This window comes from Choloepus didactylus, chromosome 18 (assembly GCF_015220235.1).
Source record: "Choloepus didactylus isolate mChoDid1 chromosome 18, mChoDid1.pri, whole genome shotgun sequence".
NCBI classification, from domain to species: Eukaryota; Metazoa; Chordata; class Mammalia; order Pilosa; family Megalonychidae; genus Choloepus; species Choloepus didactylus.
In genome coordinates, this window is record NC_051324.1 from 23,456,191 (window position 1) to 23,469,705 (window position 13,515).

The 13,515-nt window shown below is 33.4% G+C and overlaps 1 protein-coding gene across 5 annotated transcripts in view; it reads left to right on the forward strand.

The window, feature by feature from the left end:
* The window catches only part of TAOK1 (TAO kinase 1), a 204,000-nt gene that overhangs the window by 159,317 nt on the left and 31,168 nt on the right, over positions 1–13,515 (forward strand). For all 5 annotated transcript variants that reach the window (XR_005212736.1, XM_037809469.1, XM_037809470.1 and 2 more), the window contains exons 12-15: positions 1,301–1,504; positions 2,735–2,869; positions 4,588–4,824; positions 6,503–6,631. Coding sequence is in view for 4 of the 5 variants with exons in the window: in XM_037809469.1 (XP_037665397.1) it covers positions 1,301–1,504; positions 2,735–2,869; positions 4,588–4,824; positions 6,503–6,631 (705 nt within the window). In the remaining variant the exon portion in view is untranslated. The remainder of the gene's footprint in view (positions 1–1,300; positions 1,505–2,734; positions 2,870–4,587; positions 4,825–6,502; positions 6,632–13,515) is intronic.

Sequence of the window (13,515 nt, forward strand, 5' to 3'; positions counted from 1 at the left end):
TACTGAGTTTTAAAATTACTTATTTTATAGATGAGGAAACCAAGGCCCAGAGTGATTAAGTCACTCACTGTAGATAGAGATGTATGAGTTCAAATTCATATCTGCCTCATTCTAAAGGCCATGTTCTTTTTATGTGGCCTTTTAGAGAGAGTGGAAATACAGATTTGTAAATAGAAATGTTACAGAACTTCCTCACAAAGAAATATAAAGTTTATTATGCGTGCAGCTGTCTGTAAATATTTTATGTTTTTTTCTTTGCCACTGTCAGAATTCCAGAACTTTTGATTCTTTACTGTTGCTTTCCAGTGAGAGAGGTCACTTTGCATTTTGGAACCAGGAACAATAGTTACTCACTTTTCATTTCTTTTCTTTTTAATAGCACTACATAATTGATGAACTATAAAATACAAGACTTTCATAGCTTACATTTTTGATTTTCTGTTTTATTTTTATTTTGCATTTCGGTTTTTATGATAGAAAATTGTTTTGGACTATTTTAAATATATGACATATTTTAGTAAGTTGTGAACTTAATAAAATTATAATGTAGTTAAATCTTTAACAGCATCTCTGTAAGGCTAGCAACATAAGAAAAGTCCCTAAATACATATGCCACGTGTCTGTACTTAAGTTCTGCATATGTTATAGAATTCTGCTGGTATGGTAAAACTCCTGAAATGATGGTGCCCAGATACCATGACTGACTGGTCACTTCAGGTAAACATTCTTGTGAATATGACTGAATTTTTTGTAATTCTTAGTTTACACAAGAATAGGTAGTAATAAATGTTAAAATTATTTCATGGTGGAAAACATAGTCTAGATACTATATTTTGAGGAAAAGGAAGAAGAACCTAATTATAAAAGGTTTTGTTATTGAATAACAACTAAAAGGGGTATTTGTAAGGTTTTTAAAAATGAAATCTTTTATAACAATGAGATTCATTGACAAATGAGCAGAATTTCTATACATACCCCATGAGTTGTGTAATATAAATGGTTTTTTTAAAAATGTCAAACAATTTAGAGAAAATGCTACACTTTGGAAATAACCAAAAATTGATCAATTTGACTTTTTTATACAATTGGTTGGGTTTTTGTTTTCTTATTAGTCATTTTGTTTTGTTTATCTGTCATCCAACAGTTGGAATACTTTCTGCTCTTGTCAAATAAAGGGAGTTTTTCACTACGGACCACCCCCTTCCTTTTTAAAGATTGTATGCCAAGTAGTATGCCAGCTGCTTAGTCAGGAATTCAGAAAAAGATGTAAATATTTGAATCTAATGCTCTTTTCCTTTAGGAACAAGATCATGGTGTTGGACGGACAGGAACAGTTAATAGTGTTGGAAGTAATCAGTCTATTCCCAGTATGTCCATCAGTGCCAGTAGCCAAAGCAGTAGTGTTAACAGTCTTCCAGATGCCTCAGATGACAAGAGTGAGCTAGACATGATGGAAGGGGACCACACAGTGATGTCTAACAGTTCTGTGATCCACTTAAAACCTGTGAGTATTTGGATTTCAGTGAAAAACTTACAACTTTGGTAAATAATTTTCCTGATCTTATTAGTTTAAGAGAAGGAGATTTTCTTTGATGTCTCAGAAGTTGGGGATATTTTTAGGAAATTTATATTTAAATGGCAGTTGGCTTGTTGTTAACTCTGAATCTGATGTCTACATTTTGGAAAATAATGATTTGAGAATACAAAAAAAATGTGGGACTATTTTAAAATCTTAGAAAAAAATACAAAAATACTATATAATGTATTAATTGAAATTATATGGAAATAAAATATTACAAAGATAAGAAGGATACGCAGAAATTCATAATGGTAGCCTTAAAGGAGTGTGAGAAGATGTTGGGATGGATGGTATTAAAATGTGACTTGTGCATTATCTGTTAAATTGAACCGTAATTATGGAAAATTAATAGTTGTAAATTCTGGATTTATGAATTATTGGTGTTTGCTTTATTATTACTTGCACTGTTGAGTGAAAAATTTTAAATTTTCTCAAAAATATATGTATGTCAGATAACTTAGCATTTAATAAGAATACTTCAACTCTACCATTTCTCAGTATTACCTACAATTTATTAGGAGTGATTTAGTTAAGTAGTACTGTTCTTGGAGACAAAAGCATGTTTTATTATGTCTTTAGGGAGTGGAATCAAACATAAAAAAGATTATTCCAACAATTAGTTTGTTGTTGTTTACCTGATGTCCTCTTTAGATAATGAACTAAGGTGTATAAGAAAAGATGTCAGTTCTTAAATATTATTTACAACTTTTCTTTTTATTACTTCTCTTGGACACATGGCAGAGGTATTTTAAAGATATTTTTAAGCTGTATTGCATCTAAGATCTAGGAGCCTTAGAATAATTAATTTTATTACTGCTGTTTCAAGTACTGGCTACATGTTCCATTATCTTTGTTTTTAAGTTATATTAAAGCTTTTCAATTTTGCATATAGTAGATAGGGTATAAATCTAACCTTGTACATTTCCTTAATATTATTAATCTGTGTACTCTGTGATATATTGAGAAAATAATCTCTCCTGATTCTAATTATGTTGAAAATAAAATTTCAGCATTCCCAATTTTTGTTACTGATTTTTAAAATTCTGTCTTTCAGAAATCATATTGATCAAGTTGTCTTATAACTTTAATTTTCTTGTAGGTTCAAATGAACTGGGTTTGTTCACCTTACGTGGTATTGTCTCTGTCTTTGCCTAGGAGGAAGAAAATTACAGAGAAGAGGGAGATCCTAGAACAAGAGCATCTGTTCCACAGTCTCCACCCCAAGTATCTCGTCACAAATCACACTATCGTAATCGAGAACACTTTGCTACTATACGGACAGCATCACTGGTATGTACATCCTCTGAATTGGAAATGTATTTTTCATATTAGATCTTGGCATATATATATGTATGTATTCAAGTATAATAACTTTTGTTTTGTATTTGTGGGTTTATTTGGAAAATGTATTTGTGTAACATTTGAGCGACTTATGAAAAAGTTTTGTACAGGGCACTCTGAGAGATGCTGTACTAATAATGTCTTCAAAACAAATAACTAATATGTTAGATTATATTAAGTGCTGAAGAGATCTACAAGTACTAAATAGGAATTCAGAAAAATTGAATTAGGGACATAAAGGAAGTATTTATGAAAGAAATTGTTTGAACTTTTAATAATTAGTAGGTTTTCGGCACAGAGGGAGAGGAGAAGTGGGATTTCCACATAAAAAGGATTGATGATAAGGAAATACATTGTGAGAAGCTAACCAGAGAGAGGGATGACTATTTAGGAAATGGTAGGTAATTAATTTGATACATTCTAAATGTAGTTCTTCTAATTTCCCAAATCACAATAAAAATGGATTATTTGTCCAAGAATGTTGTTATAGTAGTATAGTTAAAACCCTGATCAGTCAGGTACTTAGGAACAACAAGATAAAACTTACTAGGGATGCTTATTAGTTTTTAGTGTATTAGAATAGCTGGAAGGAAATACCTGAAATTGTTAAACTGCCTTGATTCTTGAAGATAAGTGTATTACTATATAGCTTATATGGTGTGACCATGTGATTGTGAATACTTTGTGGCTTACATTCCCATTATCTGGTGTATGCACAAATGAGCAGAAAAATGGGGACAAAAACTGAGTGAAAAATAGGGTGGGATGGGGGTGGTGGTGGAATGTTTTAGGTGTTCTTTTTTAACTTTTATTATTTTTGTTATTTTTGGAGTAATGAAAATGTGATGAATGCACAACTATATGATGGTATTGTGAATAACTGATTGTACACTATGGATGATTGTAGGGTATGTGAATATATCTCAATAAAACCGTATTTAAAAAAGAAATAGAGGAGGACTATACGGGGGTCTTCTAAGGTTTTAGAAGTTATTTTTAAATCTGAGATGGGTACATTTTAATATTATTTAATGAAATAAATGATTTGAAAAGTTAAAAAAATTAATTTATAAATTTTTTTCCTTTATGATTATTATTTTTTATGTCCTGCCAAAGAAGTATAGTCCTGTCCCAAGTTCATGAAGATATTCTCCTGTTCTCTTTTGCTTTATGATTCTGGGTTTTATGTTTAGGTCAAATGAGTCTTGTAAAATTAACTTTTGTGTGTAGAGTAATATAGGGGTCAAGGTTTATTTTGTTCTATATGGAGACTGAGTTGTTTTAGCAGGATTGTTAAAAAGACTTTCCACCCTGAATCAACTTGACTTTTTGGCAGAAAATCAGTTGACTAAATATGTATAGAGTGTCTTCTCCATCCTGTTGACCAGTTTAGCATATCTTTATACCACACTGGTTTGTACTACACTGCCTTGATTCCTGTAGTGCAAGATTGTTGTGATTATTCTAGGTCCTTTACATTCCATATAAACTTTAGAATCAGCTTGTCCAATTCTTTTAAAACCTGTTGGAATTTTAATTGGAAACTTTTAACATTGGGATCTCAAATTTATTTCCTATTTAGTAAGTAGAGTGATCTAAAATGCTTTTAAATGATAAATGTTTTACTGTATTTTTATTCTTTTCTCTCCATTGCCTTGTATGTCTAGGTTACAAGGCAAATGCAAGAACATGAGCAGGATTCTGAACTTAGAGAACAGATGTCTGGCTATAAGCGTATGAGACGGCAGCATCAAAAGCAGCTGATGACTCTGGAAAATAAGCTAAAGGCTGAGATGGATGAACACCGCCTCAGATTAGACAAAGATCTTGAAACTCAGCGTAACAATTTTGCTGCAGAAATGGAGAAGCTTATCAAGAAACATCAGGCTGCTATGGAAAAAGAGGTGGCCAAATTAGTATTAGTTTGCTTATTTTAGTTTATGACCATCTCAGAATTAATTACGATGCCATTTTAATATTATGTTATCTATTCATAGCTACCTCAAATTGATTGAGGAAAGAGAGAAGTATTTGTATAACTCATATAAGGCATTCTGTAAATTGGTGGCAGATCAATCACAAGAAAAGATTGATCCTATGTTTTTATCTCACTAATTTTATATGTGTATGTATTGTTTGAAACACACAAATATCTTAACCCTAATTATCAATTAGAGTAGACCATCTAACAAAAATATGTGGGTGTTTTAATATCAAGTACTGGGTCTGGGAACCAACAGACATGGGATCATTCCTTGATGACTTGCTAGTTTTATAGTGTTACAGTAGGTAAGTCATTCAGCTAATTGGGGCCTTGGGTTCCTATTTACCCTGGGGAATGTAATAAATCATTTAGCTTTAGATAGGTAATAATGAGCTAACTACTATCTCAAAAAAGTCATTCATGATTTTTCAATAAATATTTTCTCTATTTTTTTTGAAATCTTCATTAAATTTAGAGCTGCATTTTTATATCAGAAGAATTAAAGATTTTTTTAATGTGTATGGAGAATGTTGGAGATTGTGAATTAGGAGAGATTCGGATTAAGATTTAGCCCATTTTATTATTTACAAAAAAGAACATTATTCTACTGTATGATCAAGATGTAACTTTTAGGATTCTTTTTACATGAAACCTTTTCTTCTGTTTTGGTGTCCATTCAGTTTCATTTTTTTGTGGTAGTCACATTTGCCAAGTAAAATGTAGACTTCTCAATAAATTCACACAGTATCATCAAAGTATGTTTGACTAGTCCACATTGAGGTGTTATTTCCCTTAGCTACTCTGTTCCTCCTTCCCCCCATACCCAAAAGGAAGAGCCACTGTCCCTTAATTTGACAGAATAATTTATGGCGTTAATAATTTAATTTTGCAGTCGTTTTATAACTGGGGAAGAGATAAATACTGACATTTAGGGACGCAATTAATGAAAAAGGATATTTAAATTTGTTCAAAATATATATGCATGGAAGAAATAGGAAAGGTGTGCACCAAAATGTAACACTGGTTATCTTTGGGTGTTAAAAAAACATATAAGGTTTTTCTTCATTTTTTTTCACCTGTATTTCCTAATGTTCTACAGTGAAGATATATTGCATACATAACCAGAAGTAAAATAGTATCAATTTTATATATATGTAGCTAAAATTAAAGTATTCATATTTAATATATAAATTAAAGGTGAGTTGATTTTGAAGATAAATATATTGAACTATTTGATATATGTTAATATAAATAAAAGATCCTGATTTAATTTTATTTGAAAATAAATATATGTTTTGTTTTATTTTCTGTGGGGGAAATTATACTTCTTTCTTTTAAATGGGAAAAAAAAAAAAAAAACTGATGGAAAGATTCTGACCTTGTAAAGTACCAACATTTTAAAGATGAGTTCCATTTTATTGGATCTGTGAAATTCAAATGATAAGGATATGCATACTAAGAATTTGATTAGGTATTCTTAATTTTGGTTATGTTTACATTGATTTTATGTTCTTGCAAAAAAAAATAGGTGTCCTTATTAATGTATATTAAACTCCTCTTTGAATATGACTACTTAACTAATTTGATCTCATTTATAGGCTAAAGTGATGGCCAATGAGGAGAAAAAATTTCAGCAACATATTCAGGCCCAACAGAAGAAAGAACTCAACAGCTTTTTGGAGTCCCAGAAAAGAGAATATAAACTTCGAAAAGAGCAGCTTAAAGAGGTACTTATTTTATAGGAGTTATCAAACTCTAGTTATTTGCTTATTGATAATATCCAATGGTGATCAATTCATATAGTATTAGGATAAAATTTGCTTCTGTTGTTTGTGGCCACTAAATGTATACCAGTTTAAATGAAGACATTGGTTATAATCATTTACCCTTTAGCTGACAGAGTTCTCCAGTTGAGTAGGATCTAAAAAGAATCATCTCCTGACAATATAAATTATTTTGTTTATAATAACTTTCCTATGCTCTAACAAAAATATTTTTGTGATCTGAATAAAGCCACACATTTCTTACTTTAAAAGTAAGCCATAACTTCTTAATTTTACTGAGAAGATTAAGAAGATTTGTTCTTATTCTTATTTTAACATAGAGTAAGTATAAGAGACATGTTTATTACATCTTCTTTAATAGTAGACCATTCTGATTATTTCTTTATATCTTTATGGTTTCTGTTTATTTGTCCTTCGTGTGCTGTTTTCATTAACTTCTTTGAAAAACAGAGTTGGTCGAACTTTGAAGAAAGCCTTAATTGTTCTAATATAATTTCTGAAAGGGGATAAATTATTGTAGATAGTGGCCAGGATAGAAAAATGTCCTTTAATGTATTCCCTCTCTTACAGACTGATTGGTTGTAATTTTTTTACATGTGATTAATGAGCATATTGTGATGCATTAGTTAATCTTGATAAAATCAGAGTAATTGCTTTGGTATTAATGTTTTTTCTTGTGTAAGACTGCCTTTAATCAGATATGTAAGTCTCATTATGTACATATTGGTGGTGCAAAGACTTACTATAAACCCTGTCAAATGGGCTTTATTGACAACATTGTTTCAACTCTACAGGGCATACTCTGCAGTATATTCCAATTACTATAATAAAAAAAGCCAAACTTTACTGGAACATTTAGTTGTAAAAGACTGAAATAGGGTTTCTCGAGTATAAATAAATGTCCAACAGAATGTGGTTGTGTACAGTTCTGTTTTCCAGTGAAATGAGAGTTTACATTATGAGTTGGTTTCAGTAATCCTTTAGGCACATAACTTGTAGTCCAACTAATAAATTCATTTTCTTTTAGAAGCCAGATTTTTGTGTGCATGTTTTTGTTTATTTCGAATAATGCTTCTCAGTATATAGGAAGAGACACATCACAATCTTGGTGGGGAAGTTTCCTGGCAGAAGATTAAGATTCCCAGGAAATTATCTATGCATGTGCCTGTGTCATCCTTGTCTGTACCCATGGTATATACACATATGCCTTTACATTGAGAACTGCTAATTTATGTGCTTTTTATTATTTTGTGTTTGAATATCTGTGAACTAAAGTTGTAAAGAATTGGTCTCTTTCTGAACAAAAGAAAAGACCAAGTTTAGTAGTCTCTGAAAAAATGTTCTTTAGAGAGATGGCTGATTTATATCTGTACAATGCTGATGCTTTTTTTCTCTTTTTTTTTTTTTTTTTTTTTTAATCATCATTTTATTGAGATATATTCACATACCACGCAGTCATACAAAACAAATTGTACTTTCGATTGTTTACAGTACCATTACATAGTTGTACATTCATCACCTAAATCAATCCCTGACACCTTCATTAGCACACACACAAAAATAACAAGAATAATAATTAGAGTGAAAAAGAGCAATTGAAGTAAAAAAGAACACTGGGTACCTTTGTCTGTTTGTTTCCTTCCCCTACTTTTCTACACATCCATCCATAAACTAGACAAAGTGGTGTTTGGTCCTTATGGCTTTCCCAATCCCATTGTCACCCCTCATAAGCTACATTTTTATACAACTGTCTTCGAGATTCATGGGTTCTGGGTTGTAGTTTGATAGTTTCAGGTATCCACCACCAGCTACCCCAATTCTTTAGAACCTAAAAAGGGTTGTCTAAAGTGTGCATAAGAGTGCCCACCAGAGTGACCTCTCGGCTCCTTTTGGAATCTCTCTGCCACTGAAGCTTATTTCATTTCCTTTCACATCCCCCTTTTGGTCAAGAAGATGTTCTCCGTCCCACGGTGCCAGGTCTACATTCCTCCCTGGGAGTCATATTCCACGTTGCCAGGGAGATTCACTTCCCTGGGTGTCTGATCCCACGTAGGGGGGAGGGCAGTGATTTCACCTTTCAAGTTGGCTTAGCCAGAGAGAGAGGGCCACATCTGAGCAACAAAGAGGCATTCAGGAGGAGACTCTTAGGCACAAATACAGGGAGGCCTAGCCTCTCCTTTGCAGCAACCGTCTTCCCAAGGGTAAAACTTATGGTAGAGGGCTCAACCCATCAAACCACCAGTCCCCTATGTCTGTGGTCATGTTAGCAACCATGGAGGTGGGGTAGGCGAATACCCCTGCATTCTCCACAGGATCCTCAAGGGGGCACTACATCTTTTTTTTTTTTTTTTTCCCCTTGTTTGTCTTTTTTCTTTTTTTTTTTTTTTTTCTTTTTTTTAACTTTCCCTTCTTTTTTCAAATCACCTGTATGAAAAAAAAAGTTAAAAAGAAAACAAACATACAATAAAAGAGCATTTCAAAGAGACCATAGCAAGGGAGTAAGAAAAAGACAACTAACCTAAGATAACTGCTTAACTTCCAACATGTTCCTACTTTACCCCAAGAAAGTTACATAATATAGCAACATTTCAGTGAACTTGTTCCTACTACAACCATCAGAAATTAACAGACCATAGTCATTTCTGGGCATCCCCAGAACGTTAAATAGCTTATCTGTTCTTCCTGGATTATTGTTCCCCCTTCCTTAATTGCTCTCTACTGCTAGTTCCCCTACATTCTACATTATAAACCATTTGTTTTACATTTTTCAAAGTTCACATTAGTGGTAGCATATAATATTTCTCTTTTTGTGCCTGGCTTATTTCGCTCAGCATTATGTCTTCAAGGTTCATCCATGTTGTCATATGTTTCACCAGATCGTTCCTTCTTACTGCCGCGTAGTATTCCATCGTGTGTATATACCACATTTTATTTATCCACTCATCTGTTGAAGGACATTTGGGTTGTTTCCATCTCTTGGCAATTGTGAATAATGCTGCTATGAACATTGGCGTGCAGATATCTGTTCGTGTCACTGCTTTCCGATCTTCCGGGTATATACCGAGGAGTGCAATCGCTGGATCGAATGGTAGCTCTATATCTAGTTTTCTAAGGAACTGCCAGACTGACTTCCAGAGTGGCTGAACCATTATACAGTCCCACCAACAATGAATAAGAGTTCCAATTTCTCCACATCCCCTCCAGCATTTGTAGTTTCCTGTTTGTTTAATGGCAGCCATTCTAACCGGTGTTAGATGGTATCTCATTGTGGTCTTAATTTGCATCTCTCTAATAGCTAGTGAAGCTGAACATTTTTTCATGTGTTTCTTGGTCATTTGTATTTCCTCTTCAGAGAACTGTCTTTTCATATCTTTTGCCCATTTTATAATTGGGCTGTCTGTACTATTGTCATTGAGTTGTAGGATTTCTTTGTATATGCAAGATATCAGTCTTTTGTCAGATACATGGTTTCCAAAAATTTTTTCCCATTGAGTTGGCTGCCTCTTTACCTTTTTGAGAAATTCCTTTGAGGTGCAGAAACTTCTAAGCTTGAGGAGTTCCCATTTATCTATTTTCTCTTTTGTTGCTTGTGCTTTGGGTGTAAAGTCTAGGAAGTGGCCTCCTAATACAAGGTCTTGAAGATGTTTTCCTACATTATCTTCTAGGAGTTTTATGGTACTTTCTTTTATATTGAGATCTTTGGTCCATTTTGAGTTAATTTTTGTGTAGGGGGTGAGGTAGGGGTCCTCTTTCATTCTTTTGGATATGGATATCCAACTCTCCCAGCCCCATTTGTTGAAAAGACCATTATGGCTCAGTTCGGTGACTTTGGGGGCCTTATCAAAGATCAGTCGGCCATAGATCTGAGGGTCTATCTCTGAATTCTCAATTCGATTCCATTGATCTATATGTCTATCTTTGTGCCAGTACCATGCTGTCTTGGCAACTGTGGCTTTATAATAAGCTTCAAAGTCAGGGAGTGTAAGTCCTCCCACTTCGTTTTTCTTTTTTAGAGTGTCTTTAGCAATTCGAGGCATCTTCCCTTTCCAAATAAATTTGATAACTAGCTTTTCCAAGTCTGCAAAGTAGGTTGTTGGAATTTTGATTGGGATTGCATTGAATCTGTAGATGAGTTTGGGTAGAATTGACATCTTAATGACATTTAGCCTTCCTATCCATGAACATGGAATATTTTTCCATCTTTTAAGGTCCCCTTCTATTTCTTTTAGTAGAGTTATGTAGTTTTCTTTGTATAGGTCTTTTACATCTTTGGTTAAGTTGATTCCTAGGTACTTGATTTTTTTAGTTGCTATTAAAAATGGTATCTTTTTCTTGAGTGTCTCTTCAGTTTGTTCATTTCTAGCATATAGAAACATTACTGACTTATGTGCATTAATCTTGTATCCCGCTACTTTGCTAAATTTGTTTATTAGCTCTAGTAGGTGTATCGTTGATTTCTCAGGGTTTTCTAGATATAAGATCATATCATCTGCAAACAATGACAGTTTTACTTCTTCTTTTCCAATTTGGATGCCTTTTATTTCTTTGTCTTGCCGGATTGCCCTGGCTAGCACTTCCAGCACAATGTTGAATAACAGTGGTGACAGCGGGCATCCTTGTCTTGTTCCTGATCTTAGAGGGAAGGCTTTCAGTCTCTCACCATTGAGTACTATGCTGGCTGTGGGTTTTTCATATATGCTCTTTATCATGTTGAGGAAGTTTCCTTCAATTCCTACCTTTTGAAGTGTTTTTATCAAAAAGGGATGTTGGATTTTGTCAAATGCTTTTTCAGCATCTATTGAGATGATCAATTGATTTTTCCCTTTCGAGTTTTTAATGTGTTGTAATACATTGATTGTTTTTCTGATGTTGAACCATCCTTGCATGCCTGGAATGAACCCCACTTGGTCATGGTGTATGATTTTTTTAATGTGTCTTTGGATTCGATTTGCAAGTATTTTGTTGAGGATTTTTGCATCTATATTCATTAGAGAGATTGGCCGGTAGTTTTCCTTTTTTGTAGCATCTTTGCCTGGTTTTGGTATTAGATTGATGTTAGCTTCATAAAATGAGTTAGGTAGTGTTCCATTTTTTTCAATGTTTTGAAAGAGTTTGAGTAAGATTGGTGTCAGTTCTTTCTGGAAAGTTTGGTAGAATTCCCCTGTGAAGCCATCTGGCCCTGGGCATTTATTTGTGGGAAGATTTTTGATGACTGATTGGATCTCTTTGCTTGTGATGGGTTGGTTGAGGTCTTCTATTTCTTCTCTGGTCAGTCTAGGTTGTTCATATGTTTCCAGGAAATTGTCCATTTCTTCTACATTATCCAGTTTGTTGCCATACAGTTGTTCATAATATCCTCTTATAATTTTTTTAATTTCTTCAGGATCTGCAGTTATGTCACCTTTTTCATTCATTATTTTGTTTATATGGGTCTTCTCTCTTTTTGATTTTGTCAGTCTAGCTAGGGGCTTGTCAATCTTGTTGATCTTCTCAAAGAACCAACTTTTGGTGATATTTATCCTTTCTATTGTTTTTTTGTTCTCTATGTCATTTATTTCTGCTTTACTCCTTGTTATTTCTTTTCTTCTACTTGGTTTAGGATTGGTTTGCTGTTCATTTTCTAGTTTCTTCAGTTGATCCATTAGTTCTTTGATTTTGGCTCTTTCTTCCTTTTTAATATATGCGTTTAGTGCTATAAATTTCCCCCTTAGCACTGCTTTTGCTGCATCCCATAGGTTTTGGTATGTTGTGTTCTCATTTTCATTCGTCTCTATATATTTAGCAATTTCTCTTGCTATTTCTTCTTTAACCCACTGATTGTTTAGTAGTGTGTTGTTTAACCTCCAGGTATTTGTGAATTTTCTAAGTCTCTGATGGTTATTGACTTCTAATTGTATTCCATTGTGGTCAGAGAATGTGCTTTGAATAATTTCAATCTTTTTAAATTTATTGAGGCTTGTTTTATGTCCCAGCATATGATCTATTCTGGAGAAAGTTCCGTGAGCACTAGAAAAGTATGTGTATCCTGGTGATTTGGGATGTAATGTCCTGTAGATGTCTGTTAAATCTAATTCATTTATCAGATTGTTTAGGTTTTCAATTTCCTTATTGGTCTTCTGTCTGGTTGATCTATCTATAGGAGAGAGTGATGTGTTGAAGTCTCCCACAATTATTGTGGAAACATCAATTGCTTCCTTTAGTTTTGCCAATGTTTCTCTCATGTATTTTGTGGCACCTTGATTGGGTGCATAGACATTTACGATTGTTATTTCTTCTTGCTGAATTGCCCCTTTTATTAGTATGTAGTGGCCTTCTTTGTCTCTCAAAACATCCCTGCATTTGAAGTCTATTTTATCTGAGATTAATATTGCTACACCTGCTTTCTTTTGGCTGTAGCTTGCATGAAATATTTTTTTCCATCCTTTCACTTTCAGTTTCTTTGTGTCCCTGTGTCTAAGATGAGTCTCTTGTATGCAACATATTGATGGTTCATTTTTTTTGATCCATTCTGCGAATCTATATCTTTTAATTGGGGAGTTTAATCCATTTACATTCAACGTTAAAACCGTGAAGGCATTTCTTGAATCGGCCATCTTATCCTTTGGATTATGTTTGCCATATTTTTCCCTCTCTCTATTAATATCCTTTATTGTACCCATACCGAATCTCTTTAGTACTGAACCTTTCTCCAAGTCTCTCTGTCCTGTCTTTGTTTCTCTGTCTGTAGGGCTCCCTTTAGTATCTCCAGTAGGGCAGGTCTCTTATTAGCAAATTCTCTCAGCATTTCTTTGTCTGTGAAAAATTTAAGCTCTCCCTCAAATTTGAAG